This window comes from Oreochromis niloticus, linkage group LG9 (genome assembly GCF_001858045.2).
Source record: "Oreochromis niloticus isolate F11D_XX linkage group LG9, O_niloticus_UMD_NMBU, whole genome shotgun sequence".
Taxonomy (NCBI): domain Eukaryota; kingdom Metazoa; phylum Chordata; class Actinopteri; order Cichliformes; family Cichlidae; genus Oreochromis; species Oreochromis niloticus.
In genome coordinates this window covers 12756652-12777131 of record NC_031974.2, presented here as the reverse complement: position 1 = coordinate 12777131, position 20480 = coordinate 12756652, and the positions used below count along the sequence as shown (strand labels likewise).

The window sequence follows — 20480 nt, the reverse complement described above, 5'->3', positions numbered from 1 at the left end:
CTAAGAGAGCGGGGGCTTCACATGAGTGAATGGTGAGGGCGTCCGGACTGACAGTTTCTCCCTGTCGACCCTGGCTGAAACAGTGGAAGTAAGCCTCTTCTCAGGCCCACACACAGGCACAGGCTCACACACATACACATGCTTACAGGCTATAATTAAAGCAGTGGGCTCAAGACACATAGGAGAGCGTTTAAGACAGACTTGACATGAAGTGGTGTGGGTCCAACCGTGAAGTGAAGGTTCAGTTCAAATTTCACAAGGTCAGTAGAAGAAGCCAACAAAAGATGATCCCACAAAGAGATTCAATTATTAGGATTATTTAAAAATAATAATTTAGTGGAAAATGTCAAATTCTCAGCGGGGTTCATATAAAAACATGAATTTATCTGACTAAAAACAAACTTATCACTTTTGTCGGTTTTGTATAATTATATATTACACTATGTTTTATACTATATAGATATATATATATAGATGCCTGCTTGTTAACATCAGTGCATTTAGGCATGTGGAAATGGTCAAGACCACCTGCTGAAGTAAAGACCGAGAGTCAAAATTGGGAAAGAGAGGTGATTAGAGGTGGGCAGATCAGTCCAAATACCAATAGTATTGACGCCAGCATTGGTATCAGTGATGAATCAATCCTTTGTTTCTATCCTCATAGTTCAGTAAACAACAGAAGCTGTCCCAAAGTCCTTTAGAGACATTTTAGGTCTCAAAAAAATCGTTTCAAAATAGGTGAAAAGCTGAAAGGTGTGTTTTGTTGTCTAGATTCTCTGATGTACAGTGTACATTGTTGTATTAGTTATTGTAGAAAGCAAAAATCACAGTGATTTGAAGGTCATTCAAATGTGTGATTTTCAGATTGATGACGATTAATCTCAGAAGTCATCACACACTGTTCTCTCCTACATAAACTGCCTTTATAAGTGTAAAGTGTCAATATCCATGTTGGTATCAGCACTAAAAGTGATGTTAGTGAGTCTGAATGTGATATGGTTGTTGTTGCCAGACTTTTGAGTATTGTACACTGTTTATCTACTGGGATTTTCCCCCACAACCATCACTAGGGTTGATCTGAGAATGATCTGAAAAATAGAAAATATCAGCAGAGTGTCAGTTCTCTTGGTGGAAATAACTTGTTGATGCAAGACTGCTTCAAGCTGATAGGAAGCCAACAGTAAAAGATTACCACTTTGAAAACCAAGGTATGAAGAAGAGCATCTCTGAATGTACAACAAATCGAACCCAGACGTAGACGTGTGTAGTCTGTTGAGCAAAATTATTTTCACCTTCATTTTAACGCATTGCTCAAATACTTGACATTAGCCAGTGACAGCGTAATTTAGTTATCAGCATAACAGAAGGATTACTTAATGAAACACCACAGTACATCTTTTGTGTAGTTGTAGCAATCTTTTCATTAAAATATCATAAAAACGCCATAACTGGTCAAAACCCCTAGAACCAGTGTGGAAGGTGGTGGAAAGTAAGGAAGGCATTTATATGTTTATGTTTCAAACTACCAACAATTCAAAAAGATTACTATTTCCAATCAAGGAAAATCTAAAACTGAAACTAATCAGTCTTTCCGCTGACGCGATAGTTCCCACAATGCTTATATTGATTGTATTCACTCAGCCAGTTGATCTCAGTCAGCTGTGGCTTAGACGCACATTTATTACGCCAGTGATTTCAGCTGAAAAATAGACTGCTGTTAAGTAAAAGAGACTGATGTATGTGATGTATGGTGAAGGTCCCGGGGAACAAAACCAAAATGCATGTTGGCTTCACCTATTCAAAGCATCCTCAATACACGGTATTCTTGAACGTTTTAAATATGTTTTCCATTTCACAATCGTCAAGTTCAAGTAGTGACACGGAAACAATTGTCACTGGTTTTATCTGGATTTCACTGGCCTTGTTTTCTTTATTATGCTTTATTTATTAGCCATTACCCAGCAGGTGAACATGGCCATGCTATCCTAGATGAAAGCTCCGTGTCCTCACTAATGGAAGAGATTATTTTTCAGAGGCATGGTGGAAGAGATTTATTTGTTTCCTGAAGGTCACATTGATCATACTTTGTGATAATGTGCTACAAAGACTGTTCTGCAGGTTGGCATGGCTGCTCTTGTTGAGCGTATATCAGCAGTGACCTTTAGAAAAGATTAAATACAACCTCTGTGCTCAGTTAAAAAGGCTGTATCATGTCTGTGATGTTAACCTCCTCTATGTGCTCTCCTTTACAGATAGAAAACCACGTATCGGATATTGACAACTGAGATCAGGTAAGAGCTTTAGATTTCTATTTGATCTAAGTGTCCATTATGGCGGCTGTGAGGTCGTAATAAAAGACTGCAAAAGGTTCTGGGGGGGCTCTTGCAGCCTGCCCTCATTAAAGACCTTACATCCAGCCCTCATTAGAAACCGTAGCTGCTGAACTGTGTCCTGAGCTTCTCTAAACATTCGTTAATCATCTCCTAAGTCATAAGCTCCGTGACATTTGGAAGACCAGCTTCACTGAAGGGCATCTAATACCAAATTCGACAGACGGAGCAATAATGACATTCCAATGGGCCAGAACTGCCCATAAACAACATTCATCTAATTGAATTTTGTGAAAGGGGATATGAATGGTGAGGCCTAAGGTAAAGAGTTCCCTGCTTCTCGCCTCTCAGGGTGTGGGTAATGATGCAGCCACATCATCAGTTGGCTTGGTGCTAGCTAGCTCTTCACAGCATGGGTGCGCGGCAGTGTTTACGAGTAGCTCAGTGTAGACGTAGCACGGAGTTAACTCTGTTAGTCTTCTTTTGGTGTTGGATGACTTAAGGCGAACTCTCTTCGTTAGAGGCTGCAGAGCTCTGTTGTTTTTGGAACCAATTTTGATTTATTCGTTGTAACTCTTTTGAATTATATCATATTTTGTACATAGTATAAGGCTACATTTGAATTCCGCTTTTCGATTTAACCTTTAGAGTACTCCCAGCTACACCTACCAAGGGCTGCAGCTGAAAGAATATAAACTATAACGGTCTTATGAACATTTAAATATTAATTTAGTGGAATAATAATTGGTGTGATTCGTCCATGTCTTAATGACAGAGCACTGATACCCTGTTACTCTTAACATAGCTGGGGTTTTTGACAATGGACCTGTCCATGTTTCTGATGGTCACATGCTGCCAAAGCCTCACTGTATTCATAGCCTGCCTCCTCTTTGAGATACCTGTTTATATTCCCTGTTGTTATGCTGCATGTGTTCCTGGTTTTCTAACTTTTTACTAGTGCTGTCAGCGTTAATCTCATTAAAATGACGTTAACGCCATAACCGCATTAACGCGGCAAATCTCCATTAGCGAACTAGCGCGGATCGCCGTCAACGCGTTAGCGCAGTTAGCTCATTAACGCATTAGCTCTATGCAACCCCACGCACGGGGCAATCCGCGCTAACTCATTCACGGAGATTTGCTGCGTTAATACGGTTATGGTGTTAACGACATTTTAACGAGGTTACCGCTGACAGCACTACTTTTTACCTTTCCGGACTCTGTGCTTACATGAGCTTATATTATTTGCCAATAAAGGCCTCTTGATCCCTCTCATTGCCATTGATGACAAGACTAGCTATTTCCCTCTGTTCCCCATCTTTGTGCTCAATGAAGCTAATCATTTGTGTGCTTTTGCATTGTTTGATTTCTAGTAGGATTTCAAACAAAATGAGCATATGCTATGTAGTTGCTATGTAGCTACAGTTTCTTAATGTACAGGCAAAAATGTTCAGTTTAGGCAACAGCTTATTCCCCTCTCCAACTCTTATGAAACCACGTTACACTTGAGTTTTTCATTTTCTTTCCATATGTCTGCCTTTTTGAAATTCCATCAGTGGCCAATTCACCCAACCTCCTCACAGCACATACATTTAAAAACCTGAAAATCCCACCCGAGGATCGAGAGAATATATGAATGTGTAGCTTGCAGGCCCACCAAGGATTGCAAATCACAGTGAGAAGAACCTCAATAAGTCATGTCCAGAAGGATTAGAGAGGCAGCTCCAGCTACCAGGAAATATTTCTGCACTTCCCAAGATATTTCTGAGGCCATTCAGAATGGACAAGCCTTAAAATTCAGCTTAATCCTCATCAGATTTACAGCATTATAAGCATTCACCATGTTTGAGGAGGAGACGCAGTTCTGTAATGTATTTTCATAAGTTTTCTCCTTTATCTCTTTAGGGTGAGGAAGCAGACGCTCCTGGTCGGTGGTATTAGAATTCATCATCACCTTCAAGAGACAGGAAATGATCTGTAAGGGATCAAGACACCCATTCAGGACTGTAAGTTGTGTATGAGAGACGCCGGATCACATTTAGATGCCTGACTGTGCAGCTCAAACAAAATGTGATGTGATGATCTCTAAAGAAAATATATTCAAGACCCATTTTAATTCAGTGGCCGGAGTTTACTTCATGTGCAACTTATATTTCATTGGAAGAACTCGCACTCTAATCCTGAAACTGAAAAAAATCAAACCGAAGTCAAAGGAATAAAAGGATTTATTTGGATTTCTAAATGAAATTATGTTCAAAGATGGAAATGTTTTTGATCTATTGTTACTGCTCTTATGAAATGTCCTTGTGCTGTAATTTCTGTTTTTCAAAGAATTTTTGTTTATGCTCAAATATCAAATGAATAAATGACAGAACAATCTGTGACCGTGGTAGGAAATTCAGCAAAAGAATGAAACATCGCTGCCGTCTGCTTCGGATTTGACTCATACATAAGCCAATAGCTGTGAGCATAACTTTATCCAGCTTTATCCATTTATCACACAAATGCCCTGTGGGGCTGTTCCATCATATATTCCAACTCCTGCCAAGTTTCAGAAGCAGAAAGGGCTTCCTGTGGTAGAGAGCCAACACTGGCACAGGCCTCCTGCCAGGGAGCAGTGCCCTAACGTCTCAGTGCACTCCTCCCCGCTCAGCTTGTGCATCCCAACATGGACTGCTGCTGTTCAGGAGCCAGCGCCTTTCTCCTTCACCCTCTCCTTCTGCATCCTGCATTGATTCCATTTTATCTAGTCGAGCCAGCAAAGAAAGGTTTTTTGAAATGGTGGAACTTGTTATGATTTTAAATTAAACATTGGCAGGCTTTGATACTATCTCAGGATGAGATCTTTGATTCAGAACCCCGAAATTTCTGGAATAATCGAACTTGAAATAAAGCGTAATGCTCCATTAAAACAACTTCACTAGGCACTGAGATGATTTGACCGCTCACTCGGTGCAGCTTATGAACAGTAAAAAAGAAAACATTGAAATTTCTTCAACTGTTTATGTGGATTGCATAACAATCTATGTATAGTTTCAGCTTTAGCTGAGCAATTATAATTTACCTGATTATACATAAATTGCTGCAAATTGAATTACGTCGCGAGTGAATGGATGTCAGCGCGTTCAGCGTGTTAGTTATTCAAATCAAGTTTACTCTGGTATTTTTCCCCCATTCAAATGTAACCACCGCAGTGTAATTTCAAACAATAAGAAGCTGACGCTGTTCCTGCTGGGAGGAGGTTGTTGTTGGGACCCAGGTGTCTCAGTTCATTGCTGTGTAGCATTCATGAAGATGCATATCGGCTAAGATTCTGTTCACACCTTCGTTACATTAAAAACTTTCAGTGTTTCAGTGTTTGACTAAAAACTTTCACCGTTTGTGTTCTTGCATTTGAGTTGATCACCTGTGTCCGAAGGGGAAAACATGAGACAGAGACTATTACACATATTAATTTCACCATTAATATTCTTGTAAATGAAGTAGTTTAAATGGATGATTGTCGTTGTTCTATGGACATTACATTGACAGCAGTACTAAATATTCTAACTGGCCTCAGTGGTCCTCAGTATATAGGACCACTGTGATACATTCATTATTTTCATGGGGAAAACAAACAACTCCCACACCTCTGTTTTGTTTCATAAATCACACCCTGACTCCAGATTTCAAAATACTGTAGTTTAAGTTATTAAAATATAAAAGCCTTAAACTGGAATTTGGATACCGACAAGTTCTTGCTACACATCGGCATGCAAACAGAATGATGGGATAACACAATCTTTCCATTCTTCTTCTTCACGTTTTATTGCTGGCATCCCCGCTTTTTTCTCACTAAAGTTTTAGTTTTCGTCTTATAAAAGCTTTGTGGGACATTTTGCATGCTGGGAGGATATCCGACCCATAGGAGCTTTTATTTTGCAGGTTTTTTTGCTAGCAAACACAATTAACAGTCCTTGGTGAGTCCACTGAATTAAAAGGACATTTTTTGTGAGTTAATGAAAACTTTGGTTTTTTAGAATTACAGGACAGCGTGGGCAGTGAACTGCCAGAACCTCCTCTGTAATTTTATACATTTATGATGTAGTTTCACTGGTCCAGCCCACTTCAGATGTATGTGGCCCACAATGTAAAATAAGTTTAAAATCCCAGAATTAAACCATCTGATTGGTGCTAAACCTCTGAATTATCAAAGGTACTAATAAGAACTTCCCCTTTCTTAGATATGTTTATGATATAGTTAATGTTAGTAAGAAGAAAACAGGTCAGTTTCAGCCCACTGTATTTATATTAAATGGTATATTATATACATATTTGAGATTGTTGAAGTTCTTATTAGTAGTTGAACTATAATAACTAACAATGCCATGTAGCTAGTTAGCACCATGTTGCTCCATCGGCTACTTGATGCTACAAAGTGATCAGCTGGTACATATTCTTTTAAAGCTATTAGCATAGTTTAAAGGTTCCCTGATGAAGAAGGATTATTGTTTGGAGTAACGCTACTAAAAAGGTGCATCCTGGATACATAAGAAGGCTATATAAGACATTTTTAATTCACTCAAAATACCAAATTAGAAATTGGTTATAAATAATTAATATATTGTTAATAATACAAAAGACTTTCTCAATCATTTCTTGATAACGCTGAAACCTTGTTTTTAAGTTGGTGTTCATTGAATTGCTAAAGGTTTGATCGACCCTGGTGTAATCAAGATAAAATATAAATTCATCACTCAGCATTCTTTTGAAAAACAGTGTCATAATTGCTCTAAAAAATACACTCATCTGTGGTGTTTTTTAATTATTTTTTTGACTGTGGAGAAAATATTGGTTCTCAAAAACTATGAATACCAGTTAATGTGTTGGTTGTATTCGAATTGATTTTAATTGTTCAGTGATTTGAAAAGCGTAAACAAAAATTATTGTAGCTTGAAAGTACCAAACCAAGGCTATCAAAATTCCATGCCAACAAGAGTAGGTAAGCAAATTTTGTTTTGTGATTTGGTTGAATAAACTCCCTTCAGCAGAAGATTTCGAAAATGGAAAGTCACTTTGCACAATATTATAAATACACTACTTAGTCCTGGCAGGGCTACTTGGGGAAAAACATGCATAAAATCAAAAAAAGATTATCCTGAAGCTCATTGAAAATAAGTATCTGGTGAATGATGATAATGTGTAATATTTAGCACTATTTTTGTATCCCGAACATGTTTAAAGGAAATGGCTTTGCAACATGTTTTTCTTTTTTGGTTTGTTTGTGTTGGGGGAGGGGGTTTTGTCTGGGTTCTTTTTTTGCTGGTAGCCTGTTTTTTGATGGACAGTATGGTGACGTGTCAAATATTCTGCAAAAACACAGAAAAAAACCCTCATTGCTTTTAACTGTCGTAATTTATCTGGGTCACTTTAGAACACTTTTGGCTCAACTCGATTTTCTTTCCGCTGTAAATAGCCCTTATCATGTTTATTTCAAAAAGGCTAGATGAATTTTAAAAGTTAAAAATAATCAAAAATAATACACTGAGAGTTTGTTGGAGTAATTGCAGGTTTAAACCAGAATCGTGGGACTTGTAGAGATGTGTAACTGATAACTGTTGTATAGAAATGTACATTTTTTTTGTAAAAATATTTTTATCAAAAGGCATGTTTACTGTAACTTTGTATTTTCAGTTCATGTATAAAACGTTATATTATAACTGTTGTATGAATAGAAACTTCATTGTCATTGTAGATAAAAATTTGTGTTATCAAACAATAAAAAAAACCTGTTTGTGTCATTTAACTAGTCAAATGTTTCAATGAGCACCTGTTTCCTTTTACAAATAAATATGAACTTAAGGACAAAGAAAGCTTTTGCGTTTATTGTAAACAGATGTGATAATTACTTGCAGATGGTTTACAGATGTCTGTAAATATTTGGTGCATCATTAAGATGTGTCTCTTTCATATTCCTTCTCTGCGTTCATTACCGTGTCCTTCTCCATTTCAAACTTCTCATTTAATCGTGATTTGTGGTTGATTATGCAGCGTATGTGCCGCACTTGTCACCACAATGACATTTTAACAAGTCATACAGCACACTGTTTGAATACATGTCAAATTAATGTCAGTCAACAGAAAACTGGACACTATTATGGCAGTTTGTCATATTTCATTAATGGCACCGGTCTTTCTGGCTGCCAGTTGAAATTGCTGTGTGCCTTCAACTGGGAGCTTTTTATAAATACAATTTAAGTGTGGCTCCATGTTCATCGCTGGCAGGTCATTTGAATTCTGGCACAGAGGGTTTGAAAACAGGTGACAATAAGGGTGTAAGACCCGTTTCAAATTAATTTCTGATCTAAAATTTTAGTTCAGAATTAAATATAAACTTGATTCACATTTAAACTGAACTATGTTTTGCATTCCCTAACTCTAGAGATGTCTCACAGGCAGGTTTCCAAAATGCCAAATGCATTTGCATTAGTATAGAACTGGTAAAAATGAATGGTGATGAAGCATGTACTACAGGCATGTGAAAGAAAGTGTTTTTCATAGGACTCTTTGCAGGAAGACTGTGGCCCTACTGGTGCAGTCTTCCTGAGCCTGCATAGACTGGCATTCAAGCATATTCACCCAACGTCAGGCCATGCAGTGCTCAGAGAAAATCCAAAAAATACATGATCTGCATCTTATACTCAACAAGCCTCAGTTAACACGTCAAATGTTAGTGTTCGTGACAGCACAATTAGAAAAAGACTGAACAAGTATGGCTTGTTTGGAAGGGTTGCCAGGAGAAAACATCTTTTCTCTACAAAGAACGGCACAGCTTACATTAAGTTTACAAAGTTGCATCTGAACAAACCACAACACTAATGGAACAAGGCAGATGAGACCAAAGTGAAGATGTTTTGACACAATGTGGAAGAAAATATCAGGTAAAAACTAAATCAAATATATCAGCATAATTGCCAACTCTGAAGCACGATAGTGGAGTAGTGAGGATTTTGGCTTGTTTTGCAGCCACAGGACTAGCGCATCAAGACAACCATCAACTCCCCCATATACCAAAAATATTCTAGAGTCAAAGCTGAGGCTGTCTGTCTGGCAGAAAAAGCTTGGCCCAAGTTGGGCCATGCAACAGGACAATGATCCTGAACACAGAAGTAAATCTGCAACAGAGTGGCTAAACACAAAAAGAATTACAAGATGTTGTAATGGCCGAGTCAAACTTCAGAGCTCAGTGAACTGAAGCAATGTTATAAAGGAGAGTGGGGCAAAATACTTTCAGTGACTAAAGCAGAAAATGATTACTTCAAGTTATTGCAGCTAAATGTGGTTCAGCGAGCTACCAAAGGGTCCTGTGGAAACTCTTTTTTTCCACATAACTGTATATGGGTGTGAAAAAAAAACACCTACTCATAGCTGAATAAAAACCATACATATGTTACATATTGATGCTTGCTGATTTTGATACTTGGACATGGATGGGTAACTAAAATGGGGAATTTTTTTTTTTTTTTTTTTTGAAGAACTAAAAAGTTATCTGACATTCAGGAAATGATGGAAATGTATTCAGGATCTGTAAAGTAAAGGATGAATTAATGAGACAGGGAATACATGTCTTTGTTTAGGAAAATATTTTTAGCTCAGAGTTCAGGGAAACAGAAAAAAAGGTTTCTAGAGGTGCTGAAAAATCCCATCCATACTCAAGGACACTTCAGCTGGGCATATGAGACTTAAACTTGTGTCCTGTGGTCGAGCAGCAGTCTCCAAACTCATTACACTTGCCCTCACTCAGATTAATAAACAGTCCAGTTCTTGGGGTTCACTTGGGAACATACAACGTGATTCCAAGGCTGATTATGACCCTGATTTGGCCTTGTTTTTAACAAGAGTCCACACTGTGTGACTGCAGAACTCAGCAGGGCGAAACAGAAAACTGGCTGACATTATCACATTGCTCATCCTCCAACTGTGAAAAGTCATAGCTGGAATACACTTTCTTATTTTTTCTTATTTTTCTTTGGAGTAAACAGCAGCGTCTACTAAAATGTATAGGTTCCGCAAGACAACCTTTTCACAGTTGAATAAGGTTTTTAGTCCATATGGAGTTTTCTTCTTTGATTGTGCCTACTCCCCCAAATCATTTTTTCCCATCCCTTGTGTTGCTCAAATCAAACCAGCAACAGTCATGCTGCATTCATCCACTCACAAGGGGCGTCTCTCTAAAAATAAGCCCTGCAATTAGTTAAAAAATCAACATCTGCTGCAATAAAGGCAAATTCTTCCATAAGGGAGTATTGTGAGATAAAAGATGTTAAGAATCAACCAGCTTGAGCTCTGCAGGGCTGTTGTGTCTGATTAAAGCTCCCTTCCTTGTTAGTCTACAACACTAATGTCCTTGAAAGGTTCGGGTATGTCACTTCCACTCTGGCGAGGTAGCTGGGCAGCAACAGATGGCTGATTTAAAGCCCTCCATTTATCCACAGTAAAAGGTAATGCAGTAAGGTTAATGAGGGCCAGCTTCAATGCCACACACAATTACCCCGCTGTACCAAGTCCACAGCACCAGCGGTTGGCATGAATGCACACAGCTGTTTCTGTTTAACCTATATATGAGAAAACTTTTCACCCCTGCTTAATGCACTAGAGTTTATTCATTTATACACAAACGACAGCAACGTCTGCCGTGGAGAGAAAGGCGATATTCAGCTATGATAGTGAGCCTTGGGATAAAACTGACTACACAGTTTTAATTCCAGTGGAGCTGTTAAGCTTCTGCAATATTGAATTTTTTATTTTCACAGCTGGGGAAATAAAAAATAGATTAAAATTAATGGTGGTGGTGTTGCTGCTGCTGGAGAGTTGCCTGTTAGGCAGCTCTGGAAATGTGTGTGTGTGTGTTGTACGTGCATATATATTTTTAATTTAAACAAATCTATTACCGAGTCTGGTTTAACCGTCAGCTCACGTGTGTTCGTAGCTGCCGACATATTAATTTCACTTCTTCGAATTTGTCGCTCGTTGTTTGGGAAGAAAGCAGCTGACCAGCTCACTTCAGTATAAAATTGAATCTTTAAATTATCTCAGCCGTCAAAGTGATTACTGCAATGGAAGAAGGGCCTGTTTAGAAGCAGCACTTCACTGATAACTCGTGCTCCATCCTAACTATATATTTTCATTTCTGTCTAAATGTGTTTTCTCAGTTAGTGTACTGTAAATGTACAGCACAGAAGAAGCCAATACTGTATTGCATTTCAAAAGTTGGAGAGCATTTGCTTTATTGCAAATATCCATTTTCTCAGCTCACTGCACAAATCTCAATTAACATTTATATTATGTTAGCTTAGAGGGGGAATGACGAGCATATTTTCACTTTTTGATTCAGAAAATATTTAAATTAATCTGCGTGCGTTGCCAATAATGTGTCAGGCTGCAAAGGCAGAATGAAGAGTCCCAGTTTTAATCTCTGCAGAGGCTTTAATGAAATCAGTAAAAGTTATGACAGCAGTGACAGATGAGGTGTTGCAAAGTCATTAGGTTCAGTTAGAGGGTAGAAAGATAACCAGGCCAGCCTGAGCACTTTGTGGGGGATTAATGTCTGCCGTTTTGACAGTGTACACAATTAACCCTTTCCTCCTAGCTGATTCATCAAAGCCAGATCATTTTTTACGGGTTGCTAAGCAATTTTACTTCCCTTATGTGTGAACAGACATTTACCTCATGTAGATGTAGCACTGCTGTCAAGATTAGAAGCATTTCAGTGCTACACTATATCTTTCCAAATTGTTTTATTACCATTGCAATTTTAAGTCTATTGGATGAAATTACATTGATTCAATAACAAAGAACACCAATCATTCCTCCCAGCCCTGAACGGAAAAGTCATCAAGTTCTTTAGATGAAATCAATCACCGAGTAATTTAAGACAGAAAACATGACAAGGTGATGCATTGTGAGAGAATATTGCAGAGCAAGTTGAATTGTGACGGTCAGGGTAAGACAGTCGTGTTAGAGAATACACTTCATGTCTAGTCTGGATTTGCAGTTTTTCAGCAGACACAATTGTTGCACAAGGACAGAAAGTCAAAGATGAAATAAAAAGCTCATTTGAATCAACACAGACATAACAACTTATGTAAAAATGCTTTGCAGTTTTGTGATTTACTTCAGTGATATAGACCACATATATCACTCATATTTGGACTTTATTTCTGTTAGATCACATTTTATGAATAAACTGCAATTTGTTTTTTGTCATTAAAATGTAATACAAAAGAAAGTGAATCATATTCAAGACATGGGTGGAATTTTTTTTTACCTTGAACAAATATAAATTAAACTTTTTCACCATAAATGATGTTTATTTCTTTGAACTGTGCAGGACGGTTCATTCCTTGGCAAGAGGACCTTTCAATTTGACCATTACTGGCATCAATATGTATTTCTCTGCAATATGCAGCTGAGATAGAGTGTGAGGAAACTATGGAATGGTTCCTGCAAGATAGAGGGTAAAACATGTGGCAATGTGACAGGTGTAGGTGCTTGAAATGTAATAATGCTGCAGACTTCTGCAGGAATAGCAGGAGCAGAAAGACAAAACACATGCACAGATGTGCAAACCAACACACACACACACAAACAACAGGCTGAGGTAGAACAGGGTAGAGTGAATGTAAACAGTTCTACAATTTCCACACTTATTACCCCGAGTGGACCCAAACACCACACATAATGTAAATATGTAGGAGAGTGGGTGGCTACAGTGTGCATTCATTGAAAATATGTTTTCGTCATGTTCTTCACAGAAAGTGAGCCAAGGCCGATGAATCTGATGGTGAAAAAATGACTAAATGAGTCATATAGATTCATTTTCAATGTTCACTAAAATACAAGGGTTAAGAACTTTGATAAAATAAACTTAATAAACTTTAATCACAGTGAAACTTTAGGTGCACCTGCTCACCATTAACTAAGAGCTACTAAATATCAATGTATGTTAATTGCAGCTACTTGGCCGAGTGGTTTTCCCTTAAAAGTCTTGTAATTACTGCTTTTTGACAGTAAGTAGGAAAGCCATCTGTGAATTTTAACCTAATAATTTTTTGCACAACATGGGGCCTCATGGCATGGTAGTACCACAAGAATGGTCTATTATGGGAATTTTTTAAGCTAATTCATCAGGTCACACACTGATGTTGGACAAAAAGGCTTGGCTTGCAGTCTCCACTGTGATACATCCCAAAGGTGTTCTTTCAGGTTCAGGTCAGGACTCTGTGCAGGCCAGTCAAGTTCTTCCACACCAAACTCACTCATCCATGTCTTTATGGACCTTGCTTTGTGCACTGTTGCACAGTCATGTTGGAACAAGAAGGAGCCAACCCTGCAACCACAAAATTGGGAGCAAGTAATTAAGAGTTGAAGTAAGGGGGCAAGTCCAACTCCTGAAAAACAACCCCACACCATAATCCCCCATCACATAACTTTGCACTTGGCACAAAGCAGTCAGACAAGTCCTTCAGGCAACTCCCAAACCCAGACTCCTCTATGGGATTCCCAGATGGAGAAGCATGATACTTCACTCAAGAGAACACATCTCTGTTACTGCTCTATAGTTCAGTGGCAGTATGCTTTAGACCAGGGGTAGGCAACTCCAGGCCTCGAGTGCTGGTGTCCTTTAGATGTGTCCTTGATCCAACACAGCTGGTTCAAATGGCTAAATTACCTCCTCAACATGTCTTGAAGGAGTCCAGAGTCCTGATAATGAACTAATCATTTGATTCAGGTGTGTTCACCCAGGGTGATATCTAAAACCTGCAGGACCCCGGCACCCGAGGCCTGGAGTTGCCTACCCCTGCTTTAGACCATTGCTGTTGGTGATGTAAGCCTTGGATGCAGGTGCTTGGCCATGGACACTCATCCCATGAAGCTCCTTTACACAACTGTCTTGACCTAATCTGAAGGTCACATAAAGTTTGGACATCTGTCTGCATGCCAAGGTGCTTGATTTTATACACCCGTGGCCATGGAAGTGACTGGAACACCTGAATTCAATGATATCGCCGAGTATGTGAGTATTTGAATTCTCACAACATGCTCACAAAAGCAAATCTTTGTGAAAGTGGAAATGGGACTTAATCATCACAACACTGGTAGGATCCAGAGCATAATCAAGCCTGCATGGAAGATAATTAATGGAGATAACTAAAATAGTTATTGGCAAAACCTTACTCTAGAAAGGAGAAATATTTATTTAGGATTATAAAACAGGAGACTTGAGGTAGAAGTCAGTTTAAGTCAGAATGCATTCACATAGTTTGTAGACATGTGCTAAAAGGGTTATATCTGAGAAGATTGTTGAGAAGAGTTTTGATGTTGATTTGATGTTAATTGTGCTCCTTTACTATTTTTGAGGCTGCAGGCTTGAAGTTTATATCCTGTGAGCTTAAAAGGTGCCCAAAGGTATTATCCTGTAAACAAACAAAAGTTGTGTTTACGCTCTGTGTTCCTCGCTAAAATGCATTTATTTTCTCATTAAAATTTATAAGCCAAGTTATTTTAATATTTAAGATGTTTGTATTGTATCTGTTTCTGTTTACTTAGTGGCAGGCCTCTTTTTCTCCGCTGTTGATGGTGCTATCACCGCTAACTGTAGACCAACAGAAGGGCATAAAAATTAGCAACTGATGTGAATTGCACACAATATCACTGAAAGCAGAGGGGGGAAAGCTGCAAAAGCAAGTAGGTCATCTTTAGGTTATAAAGACTATCTGGCCTACATTGCACCTGTATCAGAGACCCTTTTAACAAAACATCCCTATTAAAGTTTCTCAAACTGCTAACTACTCGAGTATGTACTGTTATGAATCACATATCTGTCTTTGTGGCTTTTGTCATTTCTTTTTCTCTCGTATCATATTTGTGTTGGTTGGTTTTGTTGTTCTGATTTTTTCGAAGACACCTGTTACACGGGCCTAGAAGACCAGTTCTCAACTGCCTGACAACCTCCCATTGCTAGGGAATAAACAGGAAAAAATGAGAGCTGGCAATGACTTGTCAATGTGAAGTCAGTGAAATCATGCAGCCCCTGAGATTGTTAAGTGATCCTTGGTTCCACCAGTCACCAGGGAAAAGTATATATTTCTGCCCCGGATGGCAAGTTATTGCTGTTGTGTTCAATGTAATGACTGTGCTCAGTCTAATAAAGCCTTCAGCAATTTTGGGTGCACATGTTATTTTCAGCTCTCTCTTTCTCTCTACCACAACAGAGTAACGCAACATCCATATCAAAGCAGCTGCAGCCCCAGTCCATGTGTCAATCTCCCGCTCCCTTCTCCTCTCACTCATAAACAAGACCCGGAGATGGTTAAACTCTTGCGGCAGGAGGTCATCCCTAACACAGAGTAGGCACCCCACCCTTTTCCAGTCTGGGTAGTGACAAAAAGAATGAAACTACAGATGCAATCGGTGGAAATGAGCTTTTTCCGGCGCTGTTAGTCTTCCACATCGAAAGGAGCCAGTGAAGTGGTTCGGGCATCTTCGTCTCCAAAACCCTCCAATGTGGCTGAATTACAACAATTTTGCAAAGATGAAGGGGCCAGAATTTCTCCACTGTGCCGTAAAAGACTCATTACCAGTTATCGTTAACACTTGATTGCAGTTGTTGCTGTTAAGGGTGGTCCATCGAGTTATTAGGTTTAGGGGCCAATCACTTTTTCACGCAGGGCCATGTGGGTTTTTATTTTTTTTCCCTTAATAATAAACACTTTCATTTTGAAACTGCATTTTGTGTCATCTCTGTCTAATATTTAAATTTGTTTGATCTGAAACATTTATGTGTGACAAACATACAAAAAATAGGAAATCAGGAAGGGGCAAACACTTTTCTCTATATTTTGTGTTTTTTAAAACATCGCCGTTCCCACATCAACTGTTTGTACCCACTCATCTCTGTGTAAAGTTGGTGTTTTTGCATCTATTTAAGGATTCAGCCAACACAGAAAAACATCTTCTTAGTTTATGACCTTTTGCTTGAGGTATGGTAAGAGTGTAAAAAGCAGTGAAAATATGGGCTTTAAAAGCAAACAGAATTAGCTGAAAGACTCTAAAAGGGGGACCGCAGGGTCAGGTATTAACCCCATGTGGCTTTGCCATTATAAACATCGCTATATGCACTTAGCCAGTGTAAATACTATTTATACATCTAAACACAGAATGGCAATATCAATTTTGTTACTCTATGTTTTAAGCAGTTGATGCCAGAATTGAAATTCAATGCAGAATACTAAATAAGTAAAACAAGCGATAAAAAGTGAAAAGCAAAAAAAAAAATAAAACAGCCAGTGTAGAAAGTGGAAAAAAGGCTAAAACACATCTCTCTATGCAGTGAACATATCTGACTGCTGGAAACAAGAAGGGAGTAATCCTCATTACCTATGCAGCTGTGTGGGCTGAGTTATCCCTTCGGTTCTGCACTAATTGCTCTGAATCAATAAAACTGTTTAATCCAAAGGAAAAGTTCCCTGTCACATTCAGGGTATGATGACCTTGGGAGCCCTTTGCGTGTGAGAGATGAGACACGTGTTTTTTTTCCTCCTTTTTTTATTCTATAGGAATCACTGATTTGAGAGAGACAGGGGTGAGACAGGAAGACAGACAGGAGATAAAGAGAGAGGATACATTTTGAGTGATCTCCTTCGAAGCAGCATGCTTTTGTTACATGGCTCGAGGTGTCACTTCATAATTGAATCCATCCTTTTGTTCTGTGGCGAGGCCGAGGAGGCTCGAGGACAGCCTGAGGAAGAAGACGTGAACACCTCAAACGCCTGCAGGCCATGGTTTTCTCCCCACTGATAACTCTGTATATGAGCTATATCACCCCCAGATAACTCTCCACGGAGACAGGCTCCTAATGGAAACAAGTTAATATGCATCTCAATGGGAAAATTATAACATAGTAGAGAGAATTGTCACATTATAATTATGAGCAGTGAATGGGTAGAAAAGGAACCCTTCAGGTTTCGTGACTGAATCCGCTCCTGCTCCAATTACATTCTCGAGAGGCTGCTGTCCATTCATGCACAACCACAAATTATTGTCATTTTAGTCCCAACTGCTATAATTATAATTCACATTGTGACAAAACTTTAAAATAGGATGAGAGAGGCAGTGATGGTGTTTCCAAAGAGAGCGAGAACTGTGGACTGAACACATAATTATTTGTTTGTATATAGAAGGGAAAAGCAATACCAGTGTTAAAGAACTGCATTAAAATTCTTACTTAGGGAAGAAAGCACAACTGTTTCCAGTAAAATGTATGTAAAGTATTAAAAGTGAAAGGGGGAAAAAGAGAAACCCGAGTCATCTGAGAGCATTAATGAGTTCTGGGAACAAGAATCTGTATTAGTTGCTATTTCTTTATATGAAATATTGGCTACTTTTAACTCTTTTGGGCTGAGAGAAAAAAGAAAACGTAGAATTGAACATGCTGTTATCGGCTTGGCCAGCTGTATGGAGGAAATGCTGTATGCAGGATTTACACCCATCTCTCAAGCTCTTTATTCATTTACGACAACTGTTACAATTTCCACCTGAATTATGCCCTTCAGGAGAAACCTGATAGCTTGAGAGAGCTGAAAATTTCTGATCCTCAAAACAACCATTACATGTTTCCACTCTATGTATCAACCAGTTTTACATTATGGCACAACATCATGGACAAAAATAATACTACTGATAAACTGGAGGAGGCTATATCCCTGGTGAAGCCACCTACTGATTTGACCAATGAGAAGCTGGCACCAATAACTGATAGACTTGCTGGACACCAGCATGCCGAGCTATTGATTAGCATACAGAATCTATTACCTTAGCTTGTCATTGGAAATACAAACGCTAATTATATAACTAAAAAGGTAAATGGTGCTCTTCTTCTTTTGTATTCTACTGGCACATAATGGCCAATACACTACCGCCAGCTGTGCCTTGTGTTTCTATGGAAACTCATCTGCTCTCTTCTCATTCTCCTCAACCCCAATCGGTCCCAGCAGCTCCCCTTCCCTGAGCCTGTTTCTACCAGAGGTTCTTCCTGTTAAAAGGGAGTTTTTCTTTCCAACTTTTGCCAAGTGCGGGCTCATTTGTTATCATGTGATTGTTGGGGTTTTCTTTTAATATTGTAGGGTCTATATGAAGTTGGAAGTCCATGCCAGACATGAACCTGAAGAAGATGGAAAATAATAAATGTAAATTAACAAAATGAGATGATAAAGAAGGTTGGTTTCAGCTAGGGTTTGATTTTATAAAAATGAAAAATAAAATTTATTCAAATAAGGTCAAATTATGTAAAATAAAATTAAATACACTACTTGTAAATGTATTCAGTTACTTTCCAGGTTTAAGTTTTGCACTGCTTTTGGTGAAAATGAGCAAATCTGGATTCAGTAAAGGCAACAAAAGAAAATAGGAGAAACATACTCTATGTATTAAAATCCTTGTCATTTTCTTGGCACATTATATATCCCACATAGAAAAACCTCAGATCAAAAATTCAGTCTTGACTTCGCTTTCAAGGTTATCCGTACTCAAACAGATGAATGATTCACTTCTTTACTGTACACGTCGTGAATATTCGTCATATTTTACCCGACTTCTCCAGAAAAAAAAGGGGAGAAGAAAATGAATTTTCCTTGATCCAGTCCAGCCTCATTCCAAGGCCAAATTGGCTATTGATCTCCGTCTCTTTGTCTATTAAGGGAAAGCCTTGCATGCCAAAATTGGTCACCACCGTGACGGCTGCCCATATCTCAGTGCTGATTGATTCTGTGCAGGCTGTGGCTGGCCGAGCCAAACCAAGGTTGATGGGAGAGGGGATGAGGTTGATGGGAGAGGGGATGAGGATGATTGTCTGCGGTTACTGTCAGCCTGGCAGTCAATGCACATGATCAGTAGAGCGGGAATCCACACAGACCAATCCTTTTGCCTCGTTTCCTTGGCCCAGCGTTCCCCACACCCTCTGTGTTTCTGCCATCAGTTTAAAAGGAAATGGATACAGAGAGGAAAGTTATTCCATTCATTCTTTTGGAGGGACTTGATGCAATCAATAGTGCCAGAGTGGAATGATGGCGCAGTGACTAAGGCAGTGCAAGGACTTAGGCTGTGGTATTGTATAAGGAGGCAGAAGAAAAGAAAATCCCCCACTGTGAGTCAGTGAGAGAACAACAGTCACTATGATTGCTCTTTTCTTTGAAAGACTCTTCATCTGTGCCTTGTGGCTTTCACTGGTTTGAATAAGAGGTGATTGATTTCAAAAGAATCCCTCTGAACTTAAAGCTATTTCACACAAGACCTGCATTTTTATTTGTGTTTTGACATGCAGGTGTATTCCAGGACCCTGTATCGCACTACTTTTTGGATGTGGTGATGGGTAACCGCAAAGCACACCCACCAAGGAAGCTGGGTGTGCCAAGAGATATAATGGGATTAAAACATTTTACCCAGATAAGGTTTTTGCCCTGCAGTTAAGATATTTTTTTGAGTTACTTTAATCTAAGCAGTAATGAGAAGAAAAATAATCTCATCTCATGCGATTGGTGACTTATTAAATTCTCAAATATAAAACCATCAAATAAAATTAGCTCATGTTTCTACGATATGCCTAATGATAAAATTCTGAGATACTTTTTGTTTTATTTCTACAGTCTCTTGCATCATTTTAGAGCAATTTTTGTCTACTCTTCTTTGCAACGTTACTTCAGTTCATTGAGGTTTGAATGTATCCATTTACGCACAGCTCTCTTAAGTTTTTGAAAAAGCTTTTCAACATGGTTGAATTCTAGACTTTGAAAAAGAAAAGAACCAAGGTCTTATAATGGCCCAGGCAGCCATTCTGCTGTATATTTGCTTTGGATCATTGTCCTGTTTCATAACCCAGTTTCAGACAAGCTTTAGCTGTGACAAATCGCATCACTTCTGACACTAGAAAACTTTGGTATACAGATGAGTTCATGATTGACTCACTGACTGCAAGGTGCCCAGGTGCTGTGGCTGTAAAACAAACCCAAATCATAAACCCCCCCACCACTGTGCTTGACAGTTGGTGTGACTGTACTGACATTAACGTTAACATTTGACGTGTGGCCTGTAGAGTCTGAGCTCTAGCTTTGGCAT

The 20480-nt window shown here is 38.8% G+C and overlaps 1 protein-coding gene and 1 long non-coding RNA gene across 5 annotated transcripts in view; both read left to right on the top strand.

Annotated features, from left to right (window-relative positions):
- The window catches only part of LOC100711087 (RALY RNA binding protein like), a 119444-nt gene extending 111329 nt beyond the window's left edge, over positions 1-8115 (top strand). For all 4 annotated transcript variants that reach the window (XM_005449032.4, XM_005449031.4, XM_025910204.1 and 1 more), the window contains 2 exons: positions 2253-2291; positions 4236-8115. In XM_005449032.4, the coding sequence (XP_005449089.1) occupies positions 2253-2285 (33 nt within the window). In that variant the 3' untranslated portion in view covers positions 2286-2291; positions 4236-8115. The remainder of the gene's footprint in view (positions 1-2252; positions 2292-4235) is intronic.
- Positions 8116-14159: 6044 nt separating this feature from the next.
- LOC112847954 (uncharacterized) lies at positions 14160-16035 on the top strand. The gene is made up of 3 exons (XR_003221790.1): positions 14160-14385; positions 14919-15056; positions 15273-16035. It is a non-coding gene; the product is annotated as an uncharacterized LOC112847954 (long non-coding RNA).
- Positions 16036-20480: the final 4445 nt, after the last annotated feature.